Source organism: Protopterus annectens, chromosome 2.part0 (genome assembly GCF_019279795.1).
Source record: "Protopterus annectens isolate FY-2018-M chromosome 2.part0, PAN1.0, whole genome shotgun sequence".
Taxonomy (NCBI): Eukaryota; Metazoa; Chordata; order Ceratodontiformes; family Protopteridae; genus Protopterus; species Protopterus annectens.
The window spans coordinates 1266532589-1266545317 of record NC_056728.1 but is presented as its reverse complement, the minus strand read 5'-3'; the positions used below and the strand labels follow the sequence as shown (position 1 = coordinate 1266545317).

Sequence of the window (12729 nt, the reverse complement as noted above, 5' to 3'; positions counted from 1 at the left end):
AGAATGCTCCTGTATGCTTTTCCACCCTTCCCACCGACACCCAGGGTTTTTTTAAAGATCCAGAAGGAATCTCCAAAGATAGTGGTAGTGATCCCGTTTTGGGCCAGGTAGAGCAGGTCTCCCTTCTTTTAAATTTGACCAGAGGAAAGCACTACAAGCTTCCTCACACATTGGATTTACTCATAAGACAGGGGCTGTTCGATACACTCCAGCCTAGAAACACTTCAGTTGGCTGCCTGGATCATAGATCATTCACTGGCACTTTTTTTTTCTGAGGAGCTGCAGCAGGTGCTAAAGGAAGCTAAAAAAAACTTGCTGCTAGAAAATTATTTGTGTCTAAGTGGAAGAGATTGTCTAGGTGGTACTACAGAAGCAGGGCCCATTGAAGACCTACATGCATACTGTTCCTTATTATTTGCAACAGTTATCCACTAGCCTATCTTACTTATCAAGATTCATCTTTTGGGCCATTTCTGCTACTCTTCCCTTAGATCCCCCCCCCCTCTACTTGTCCTCAAGTTGAGCAGTTTTTGAAAGGGATTTTACATATCCATACATCTAGGAAACAGATGGCTTCTCTTCTGATCTTAACTTTGTGCTTGAAAGCAAACATTTTCCACTTAAACCAGCTCATCAGGCTGGTTTGATGTTCTTGACAAGAAAAACTGCCTTAAGCAATTGCTCTGAAATCTGCAAGAAGTGCATTTGGGCATTTATGGTGTGCCGACCCTACCTCATTTTCCACAAGTGTTTCCTGGAGAACAAATCCTTTTATATCTAATGTGGTTTCATTCTGCCATCAGCCAATCTATTAATCTCTCCATTTTCTTTCCAAAACCTAACAAGAAAGAATCCTACTTACTCCACATATCCACAGGCAACTCAGATACTGCTGGACAGAGCTAAATCCTTCAAGAAAGCCAATCAGCTATTTGTTTCTTATGAAGGTAAGAAAAAAAAGACAACTAGTATCAAAGCAATCAGTTTATTGATGGCTGCCTCATGCTATTTCTTTTAGCTATTCTCACCATAATAAGCCAATTCCTAGCAGAGTTAGGAGTCTGATTTTATCTATCACTTTCTTAAAGGGGGTGGATTATAGTAGTATTCTAAAGGGAGCAACTTGGTCATCTGTACATACTGTCCCAAAGCATTACGAGCTGTATTCCTTTCCCAGATGCATAACAAGCTTTGCTAGGACCATCTCACAGGAGCTCCTGAATTCTTTCATTCTTTCATCCTCCCTATATGTTCCTATACTATAATGATCAACCCAAATAGCTTAGGCCACTATAACAGTGATCTAATGTTGGAAAACAGTACAGTTGTGCACAGAAACACTGTAGTAGTAGCTGTCATGTTCCTTCCCCTCCATCTCCTTGCTTTGTTTTTGTGTATTGAAAGGCTATGGGTGTATATTCCCTGGTATATAGTTACATGTTTTAAGACTGTTTTTTCCTTTTTGAGCATTTTTTCTTCCAGGACTATAACATTCCTCCTTGGGGCATAAAAGCTGTGAAACCTTTGGCACCTAAACTGCTAAAGCCCCTGGCAGTTAGGGCACATGGAAAGTACCCAGAAGTTTTCAAAGCTGGCAAATGGTCATTCCCTGAGCATAATTTAATCCAAATAACTGAGGCTACTGCAACACTGATCTATTACATTATGTACTGTTATGGTAAGTTTGCTTACACAACTGTACTTAACTTCTGTAATGTGTGATCATGTGCAAATGACAAATTCTTTTAATATAGGCATTAGACTGCACATCAGTCCTACAGATTGCAAGATATATTGCTAACTTTCTCCCTGTGGCTTTAAAACTAACTAAAATAAAAGTTTCTTTTTATAAACTTAAACTCAGTAAAAAGTACAGTTTTGTACCTACCATAAATGTAGATGTTCGAAGATCCACATTGCTGCAGTCCTAACACTTGGGTAGTCCGCTGTCCCTCGGTCGGCCCGAATATCAGAGTATAAGGCTGACGTCGGTGAAGGCGCATTTGACTGACATCAGAACGTCAGGGTACAAATGCGCATGACCGACGTCATATCCTCAGTCTTTTCTTGCCCCAGATGTCAGAAGACCCTAAAAAGAAAGGTCAAAACCCATAGACAACAACTAAACAACCAACCAGCCTAACACCAAAAGTATGTACAATATATACAATATATACAATATGCAATATACCTCAGATGGATAACCCAACCCCCACAACTACCTCAAACTACAGAGGGGAAGGAGGGAGGGTAAATTGGACTGCAGCAATGTGGATCTTCGAACATCTACATTTATGGTAGGTACAAAACTGTACTATGTTCTTCATCTCACATTGCTGCAGTCCTAACACTTGGGTAGAATCCCACAGCAGAGGAAAGGGAGGATGGCTAAACTACAATGAAGCAGGAGCTGCCAAAATGCCCTGCAAGACAGCAGTGGCAAACCCAGCCCTGGATTTAGAGTACAGTGGAAGGTGGTAATGCCTAGAGAAGGTATGCACTGAACTCCAAGTGGCTGCCTCCAAAATATCCTTAGTAGCCACCCCCTCAAAAGCTGTTGAAGTGGCAGTAGCCCTAGTGGAATGAGGCCTAATCCCAGCTGGAATCTCTTTGCCATGATGGGAATAACAGAAAGCAATGCAAAATCCAATCCACTTAGAAATAGTTTGTTTTGACACGGGCTTGCCCTGAGAGCACAAAGCAAAAGAAACTAATAACTGCTGAGATTGTCTGAACCCTTTAGTTCTGTCCAAATAATATCGCAACTGCCTGTGTACATCTAAAGTGTGCAAAATCTTTTCCCCTTTAGTTTGGGGATTTGCATAAAAAGTAGGCAAATGAATAGTTTGGTTTAAAGCCACACTAGAAACCACTTTAGGCATAAAGGAAGGATTAGTACGTAAAGATACCCTATCCTTATGGAAAATTAAGAAAGGCTCAACTGCCATAAGGGCCTGCAATTCAGAAACCCTTCTTGCAGAGGTAATGGCCAACAAAAAGCAGTCTTCCATGACAAATATTTCAACTCAGCAGTAGCTGCAGGCTCAAAAGGTTGTAGAGTGAGTTTCTCCAACACAAAATTGAGATCCCAAGCAGGAGTAGGAGCCCTTCGTGGGGTCTTATATTCTTTGCCCCTCTAAGAAATTGCTTGAACAAAGGATGAGAAAACAATGGTGGGTCACAATCGTAGTGAGCTGAAATTGCTGCAGCATGAATCTTAATAGAAGAGAAGGACAAACCTTTGTCCAATAACTCAGTAAGATATTGAAGAGCCACACTTAAATCAGGCTCAGAAACATCCAAATCCTTAGCTGCACTCCAAAATAAAAATCTCTTCCATTTATCTGCGTACACTTTCCTTGTACTAGGCCTTCTAGCTTCCAAAATCACATTCAAAACTTGTTGTGGAAGTTGAGACCCTCTCTGGTTTAAAACAGAATATGCCATGCTGTTAGGTGAAGAGAGTGAAGTTTGACATTGAGCAAATGACTGTCCTCCTGGGACAACAGATGTGGAATCAAAGGCAAAGGCCATGGAGGCTTCCGTACTAGACTTCTCAGTAATGGGTACCAGTGCTGTCGAGGCCAATCTGGAGCTATCAAAATCATCCTTGGCTTGTCCTGTCTGACCTTCAGAAGTACCTTTGGGAGGAGAGGCAGAGGTGGAAAGGCATACACATGAAGATTTTTCCAACTGAAAGAAAGAGCATCCACTTTCCAAGCTGTGGGATGAAACCGCTTTGTGCAAAACTTTGGCAGCTGGTGGTTTAGTGGAGAAGCGAACAGATCTATGTCTGGAGTTCCCCAGGACAGTCAATTTCTGAAATACATGAAGATCCAGTTTCCACTCGTGGGGATCCATGATTTGTCTGCTTAACACATCTGCTAAGGAGTTCTGTGCTCCCGGCAGAAACCTTGCCTGAAGACTTAGTTGTAAACTGAGAGCAGTCTCCCACAAAACCATTGCTTGCCTGCATAGAGGATAAGAATGTGTTCCCCCTTGCTTGTTGATGTACCACATGACAGTTGTGTTGTCTGTTAGAATCAACACCTGCCCTGGAAGAAGTAAATCCTTGAAAGCTATTAATGCAAACTGGACTGCTAACATCTCCTTCATGTTGATATGTAGATGTTGTAGTCTGGCAGGCCACTTGTCTTGTATCCACTTTCCATTTAGATGAGCTCCCAAGCTTTGTCTGAGGCATCTGTCGTTAAAATCTGACTCGCCTCTGGCCGGGTCACAGAGAGTCCCTTGTTTAGGTGACATTCCTGAGCCCACCACAAAAATTCCTTTTGAATGCAAGGTATTATTTGAATGACAGTGTCCAGATCCTGGCAGTGCTGTGTCCATACATTTTTGAGATACCATTGTAGCTTCCTCATATGCAGTTTGGCATTGGGAAGCACCAGAATACAAGATGCCATGAACCCTAAGGCTTGAAGGACTGTCCTTGCAGTCAGCCCGGACTGATGAGATAGTTGATGGAAGTAAAGGGATAGACTCTTTTGTTTGTCCGGGGTTAAAAAGGCCATCTGGGATGCTGTATTCAGTCTCACACCCAGAAAGCACATGTCCTGAGAGGGTACTAGACTGGACTTTATTTCGTTCACAGAATACCCCAGGCATCTTAGCACTGCTATCACATATTCCAAATGTTGAAGAAGCTCTTCCCTTCCTTGAGCCAGAATCAGGCAGTCGTCCAAATAAGGATAGATCTGTATTCCTTTTAGCCTGAAGAAAGCTATCACTGGAGCCAGAACTTTCGTGAACACTCTGGGCAGTAGATAAGCCAAAGGGCAATGCAGAGAACTGATAGTAAGAAGTCCCAGCTCGAAAACGCAGATATTTCCTGCAACTTAGTCTGATAGGAACATGCAGGTAAGCCTCCTTGAGATCCAAAGTTACCATCCAATGATCTTTGCCCAGCAGAGGTAAAAGCTGCTGCAACGTCAACATTTTGAACTTGGGAATGTCCAGATAAGTGTTGAGGATAGACAAATCCAAAATTGGTCTCCACGTGTTCCCCTTCTTTGGTACTAGGAACAGGCGAGAATAAAATCCTAGGCCCCTTTCTGGCATAGGAACTGGCTGTATGGCCCCTATTTGGAGTAACAGAGAAATTTGCTTGTGAGCCTCTATTCTTTGTTGAGGAGGAATGTCTGGCATGCCTTTGAAAGGAGGCAAGGTATGGAAATAAAACCTGTAACCGTGATGTATGATATCCAGTACCCATCTGTCTTGGGTGATCAAACTCCAATTTTCTTTGAAAAGTGCCAACCTTCCTCCCAAAGGTGCTGCCAGGCGAGAAGGTTCTGGCAGCTGAAAAGGTAGGTCATTGGGTCTGTTTACGAAAGGACTGACCCCTGCCCTCACCGAAGACTGTGCAGGAGAACTCCTGTTCTAGGCCTGAAAGAGCCCTGACCTCTGCCCCTGCCACGCCTAGATCTACCTCTAGACTGGGAATCATAAGAAGGATACGCCCACCCTTTAGTAGGCCAATTTCTACTAAACTTTGGAGGCTGAACCTGCAAAAAATCTTTAACAGTCTGCATAGACTTAGCCTTGTCTTCCATTTTCTTTAAAACTGCCTCAACAGGAGAACCAAACAAGACATCAGATTGCAAAGGGGCATCCAAAATCCTAGTTTTAACATGGTCAGATAAATTTTGATCCCTCAGCCAGGCATGCCTGCGAAGAACTGACCCAGTGGCAGCCACCCTAGAAGAGGCCTGTACAGCATCAAAACCACATTGCAAAGAATGCTTATCCACCTGTTCAGAAACATGCACTAAATCTTGTAACTCTTTACAATCAATACCTTCCGCCAAAGCATCAACCTTAGATTTCAACTGTGAAAGGAGATAATTTTGATATTTCAACATGTGAAACTGGCAATTCAAAGCTCTCATGGCTAGAGTGGAAGAAGTATAAACTTTCTTTCCCCATCTATCCAAGGCCCTGGCCTCTTTATCTGCCGGAACCGGATTCTTGACAACAGAAGCCTTAACACCCTTAGGCCCCTGGCTAACAGTTTCTGGGTCTGCCCTAGGACTCTTAAAAAGATACTTATGAGCTTCAGGCACCCTGTAATACCTATCCGGTTTAACAGGAGCAGGAGGCAAAGAATCAGGATTAAGAGAAGCCTCTGCAAACACATCTTCCACCACATTCAGAACAGGAGGTATAGCCAAAGGCCTATGCTGGGGTAAAACAAAATTCCCTAAGCCTTTTCCTGGAATCAGAGAAATCCTGACCTTCCCATTTAAAATGCTCTCTCATGGAGTGAAGGGTCTCTGAAAAGAAAAATCCTCAGGAGGAGAAGCAGAAGGAGTAGAATCATCCACATCAGAATCAGAATAATGAGAATACTCCTGCAAGTCTTCAGTCAAGACTCAGACACATCCGAAGCCTGCTCATAATCCCCAACACAGGTTCCATCCTAGGCCTCTTATCAGGAGGGGGCATAGAGCCTCTAATTAAAGTAATTAAATCTTCTGCCATTTTAAGCATGTGCTTCTTGGGCACAGAACCCGAAGAACTAGGAGGGACACCCACAGAAGCAAAACTAGACCTGCCTCTAGGAGAAGCCTTGGAAGCAGAAAGAGAGGGCCTAGACACCTTAGGAAGGCAGGGGAGTACAGTTATCTGAGAAGCCCCTACAGCCTGACCTGCCTCCTGGGAGGCCACATCCTGTAAAAACAAAGTTTCTCCCTGGGACTCCAGAGAGGCCTCCGTCGGAACCACCGGTTCCACTGACGCCTCTAAAGAACCGGCGTCCGGTTCGACGACTCTCTAACCTAGGTTTAACTGCCTTGTCCTTGCGCTTCTTTGAGGAAGCCGCCGGAGCATCCGACGGCATATTGTAATTGCACCGCTTCCCAAAGACCAACCTGGCACAATCCAACCTTCTTTATAGTGCGTTTATTGAACCTAGCACAAAAGCGACACCCAACAACAACGTCGTGCTCAGGTCCCAAACAAGGTATACACAAATTATGGTAATCCCTATGCGGTATCTGTTGCCCACAAGAAATACAGTTATTTACTTTTTCTGACATCCGTAAACCACTGAGGCAAGAAAAAAACAAAATATTCCCCAACGGGGTACTTAACCAACTCTGACTTCGGTCTGAAACTCCGAATTCGAAATATTTCAGAACGCCGAACGGCACTTGCAACACTGCTTCTGCATCGGGCCATGCGGCAAAAAAGACTGAGGATATGACGTCGGTCATGCGCATTTGTACCCTGACGTTCTGATGTCAGTCAAATGCACCTTGACCGACGTCAGCCTTATACTCTGATATTCGGGCCGACCGAGGGACAGCGGACTACCCAAGTGTTAGGACTGCAGCAATGTGAGATGAAGAACATCAGTGGTTCTCTTCCAACATCACTCAACACTGAAACACTCTTACTAATTAAACTTGGAGAAGAACGGTATAGCAGTGTGATGCCCCTGCACTGGCCGAGTAATTAAGGAGCCTCAATCCTCACAACTAGCACCAGTGAGGGACGTACAAATTGGGAGGATGACAAGTACACACAGTAAAGTACAATTTCCCTTAAGAGCACACATAGATCACAGTCAGTCTGAGGCTGTTTTCTGCCTCTTTCTCCAGATCTCTAAGAAGACTCTGCACTGGCACAGCTATAGGGTTTAAGATCTCAGCTGAGTGGTCAAGCCCAAACCTCCAGCACCATCTCTGCCCAACCAGTGCTTCATGTCTCTGCCCAAGTAGCTGACGCACACATATACTTTGAGATTTGATTTATATACAAACACACAGACACTCTTGGGGAAGGCTGGCACAGGTTTACTAGCTATGCCCCCTTCTGCCCAAACTATAAGGTAATTATCACTGCCACCAACCACCCTTACTTAACTACTATAAGGCCCTTACCAAAGGGTGTCCAATCCTACTGTGTAATGTTACTATTATCCAAATGGTAAGTATGACCAAGACTAAGGCTATTAGAGTGGCCTATACCGTGTCACCAAATACATATGCAAGCACTCTAAGAGCTTAATTATCTCTAAACAAACCAGACACAATTAAAAGGTTTAAATATATTTAACAAAAAAATAATAAAAGAACAAGACAATACTCAAACAATACAGTAACTACAGAGTTCAGAATCACAGGAAATATTTTAAAACAACATTGGAAAACAATCTCAAATAAATAAAGAAAACATCTAAACTAATCTTTACTATATTCCTATCTATCTCTAACAGCCATTACTGTACCCTGGTTACTTACTATTATCAAAGCAAATGCTGATGAGAGGATGTTTTCAGGTCCAAAGACAAATACAAAATGTACAGACTTTTTCTCTGAGAGAGTTCCCAAATTAATATCAAAATATTACTGCTAAGTCATCTGGATGACATCACTCTGTCACCTGCCTCCAGTTCCCAGGCTAACTGAAACCAACATCTCTATGTCAAAAATACGTCTCTCTCAGCTGTGCAGCTGCTATGAAGTCACAGAGCAATACAAACACTTTACATTTGAAACCTAGTAACTATTTGTTTCAAGACAATAGGAAAAACTTCTAGTTCTAGACATTCTATCTCCTTACTGCATTAACTAACCTCCCATGTCACATTGTAAAACACTTTGCTTCTCAACTTACTTACTTGAAGCTTTGCAAGGTAACTCTGTATGTTCCAGCTTCTATCATTAAAACATACATTTGCACAGGCATATAGTTTACATCCATTTCTGTTCTTTCCCAGTAGGGTACACTGTGGTTACATTATTGAAGCTCAGTACATAACATACAGCTCTCTTAGATTTGTAAGACAAGCATATGAATCATATCACTATTCACAAATGACATATGATTATTTACAAAATTCCAGACAGCTAGGCTGGCAGTGTCACATCTCTATACAAATCATATTAATATTTGAGAGCGACATATAATTATTTACAAAATTTCAGATAGCTCGACTGGCAGTATTTCCCTGATGTCACAAGCAGTATGAAGTTAAGTAACTAGCCAGAAGTAAATCAAATGGCACACAATGTATATTGTTACAAGAATCAATGTTTAAAACCAGATAAAATATATCTGTGACCTCATTTGGTTTTGCTAAAGTATGATATCATGGAAAATCTTACAATAAATGTAGCACCTGATAACGAGCCTTACCTTTAAAGCAAATAAGTCACTTTCTAAACTGTGACCAATTAAAATGGTATCCATGTTAAATAAGTTTAACAGCACTGCCTGGACATCACGAATGCATGTTTTTGTATTCTTTAAATCTTCTTCAGTAACCCCTGAAAATCTGAAAGAAAAAACTTTATTTCAGCAAGGGAACATATTTCTTCAGAAGTCATTTCAATTAATTGAAAATAAATCATTACTGCTTATCAAAATACTGTAGTTGATCATCAGAATGGTAATAGTTGACATCCCGAGCCAATAAGGACCTGCCATACTGCAGTTAGCCAAAATGGCTAGTGTATGTCATCCTAAGCCAATGAGACTGTGACATGCTATAGTTAGCCGAGATGACTGGTAATCGATTATTACGTGTTCGAACATTTGACTGTTTGATCACATAATATAGACCCCCATACTGAAGACAGCTGAAATACCACACTGAAGCTTCTGGCATATTAGTATTTCCAGCAACAGCTTGCACCTATCATACAATAATTTAAAGGTGTTATATTCTTATGATAATCTTTACAAAATACATAAATAAAACAAGTGACCCAAAAGCAGAAATACAGAACAGATAGTCTTAGCTTAAGGAATAATCTAAAAAGGGAAAAAGGGATTCTATTAGATGGATTCTACATATGAGCAGATCTTTGTCACCCTCTCTATTTTTTTTTTTAATCCCATGGTTTGTGTTAGCAGGCTAACGCCAGCACAGGCCATTGAGTCACACTAACTTCTTAAGTGCACCAACTCCTGTGCCTGGCAGTATTCCCCCAATTGCTAGCAAGTGCTCTTCATTAAAATCAAGAAATACAAATGAAAAGTTACCACCTACTCTACCACTAAGTAAAAAAAAGTATACACTACATTAAGTACAGAGGGAGATGGCATCTAGATAACTAATACAGCAAGACTATTTATTATATCTAATAGCAAGGGCCTTTCATAATATATGCTATGGCTAGGCTGAATCTCATGCAGTAATCAGTGTGGAAGAAGATAGAAGACACCCTAAGATAAGAAATGATGACTCCACGATCTAAGGACCCTAACAACATTTTTATTTTGAAAGAGGTATTACTATTGAGTCATGATTTACAGAAACACCAAAGGAAGCCTGCCTCCTGAAATCTCAATGAAGACAGTCATGCTTAGTGATCGTGTGCAGGGAACACCAGGAAGCATTAGCCCAGACATATGCAATGCAGACATTCTTAAAGCAAACAATGGATACAGCCACTCCTCTACTGGATTGTCCTCTGGCTGTAACAATGTCCAGGGAGCGATTGGTCACATGATGGCAAAAGATGACACAGCTGGCAATCTACCAGACAAGGAAATGTTTAATAACAGCAAGCCCTTCTCTCTATCTCTAGAGTAAAGGAAATCTACAACTATTCACACTTTCCAAACTTGTGTACCCATCTCCTTGCAAAACATGAGCAGGCAGTACATGTCCAAAGTGTAAATGGCTGTTTCCCCTGATTTCTGCCTTACATAGCAAACAGGTAGAAGAGTGGGCTGATTCAAGGAAAATGTTTAAATTGCTTTGAGGACACATTAGTGCTGAGGGACACTTAGGCTTTGTGAGAGGCCAGATATCGTTCCTTCCACATAATGGTCTGAAAGATAAAGATCCTGTAAGTATAAGAAAAGGACATCAACAAAGCACTTTTAAAGAGAGAAACTTCAATGACCCTGGTATCTCAGAATCTTTAAGCTCGTTCTCCTGTGATCATCTTAGTTAGGACCACCTGGGGCTTTTCATAACTGTTAGATACAGCTAGTGAGCAACATCCCAAAGAGGGCACTATACTCAGTTGGCATAATCAATGCTGAATATGGGGGAACAATGATCTCCTTAGATATGGATGATATTCCCTTGACAATTACTTGCGCTATGTAGAAGGATTTTCTGACTAACTTTGTTGCATGTTGATGGAGAGAGAGGAAATCAATAATCCACGATCCAAGGTCTCTAACATTTTCATTTTTAAGTAGGGCATTTTCTATGCTATATGCTGAAGGGAGGGGATTGTCTACCAAATTTAAAATGTATTTATTGACATTTGACTACTGGGAATATCCAACTGGCTAGGTGCCCATTTTCAGTGAAGGCTTGGGGAGAAAAGCTCCTAAGTATTACAAAAGCATTTTAAGAACAATAATTTTAGATCTTCAAAAATACAATAATAATACAAAAAAATCTACAGTTTAAACAATTATACCAAATTTGCCACTGGGGATGCACAAGCCAGTGCATTATTTCTTTGTGCCAGTCCCAAGCCCGGATAAATGGGGAGGGTTGTGTCAGGAAGGGCATCTGGTGTAAAACTTTTGCCAAATGACATATGCGGACAACAATACAGATTTTCATAATGGATCGGTCGAGGCCCGGGTTAACAATGACCGCTACCAGTACTGTTAGCCAACAGGGTGTTGGTGGAAATTGGGCTACTGTTAACTGAAGGAGAAGAAGAGGGGGGAGTCATGCCTGGAGGTAGTAAGAGAGGAGGAAGTTTAGGAGTTTGGTAGTGAAGGTAGGAACTTTGAATGTTGACAGTATGACTGGTATGGGCAGAGAGATAGCTGATATGATGAAGAGAAGGAAGGTTGATACACTGTGCGTGTAAGTGACCAGATGGAAGGGGAGTAAGGCCAGGTGCATCTGAAGTGGGTTCAAATTGTTCTATCATGCTGTGGATGGGAGGAGAAATTGGGTAGAGATTATCCTGAAGGAACAGTATGCCAAAAGTGTTTTGGAGGTGAAGACAATGTCAGATAGAGTGATGTTTATGAAGCTGGAAATTGATGGTATGATTATGAATGTTGTTGGTGCACATGTTCCGCACGTTGGGTGTGCGATGGATGAGAAAGAAAAATTTTGGAGTGAGTTGGATGAAGTGGTGGTGACTGCACCCAAGGGTGATAGAGTGATGACTGGAGCAGATTTCAATGGACATGTTGAAGGGAACAGAGGGGATGAGGAAGTGATGGGTAGGTATGGTGTTAAGGAGAGTAATGTAGAAGGTGAGATGGTAGTGGGTTTTGCGAAAAGGATGGACATGGCTGTGATGAATACATATTTTAAGAAGAAGGAAGAGCATAGGGTGATGTACAAGAGTGGATGAAGATGCACACAGATGGATTATATCCTATGTAGGAGGGCCAGTCTGAAAGATTGGAGACTGTAAAGTGGTGGCAGCAGAAAGTGTGTTAGGCAGCATAGGATGGTGGTCTGTAGGATGATGCTGGTGATCAAGAGGAGGAGGAGTGTGAGGGAAGTGCCAAGGATCAAATGGTGGAAGTTGAAAAAGGGTGACTGTGAAATGGAGTTCAGGGAAGAGTTAAGACAGGCACTGGGTGGCCAGGGAAGAGTTAAAAAGGCACTGGGTGGAAATGAAGAGTTATTGAATAGGTGGTTAACTACAGCTGAGCTGGTAACAGAGACGGCTAGAAAGGTGCTTGGTGTGACATCTGGACAGAGGAAGGAGGACAAGGAGACCTGATGATGGAACGAGGAAGCACAGGACAGTATACAGGGAG

The 12729-nt window shown here is 42.0% G+C and overlaps 1 protein-coding gene across 1 annotated transcript in view; it reads right to left on the bottom strand.

The window, feature by feature from the left end:
- The window catches only part of LOC122793438 (RNA exonuclease 1 homolog), a 1054392-nt gene that overhangs the window by 81921 nt on the left and 959742 nt on the right, over window positions 1-12729 (bottom strand). The window contains exon 15 of the mRNA XM_044061436.1: window positions 9163-9301. Within this exon, the coding sequence (XP_043917371.1) occupies window positions 9163-9301 (139 nt within the window). The remainder of the gene's footprint in view (window positions 1-9162; window positions 9302-12729) is intronic.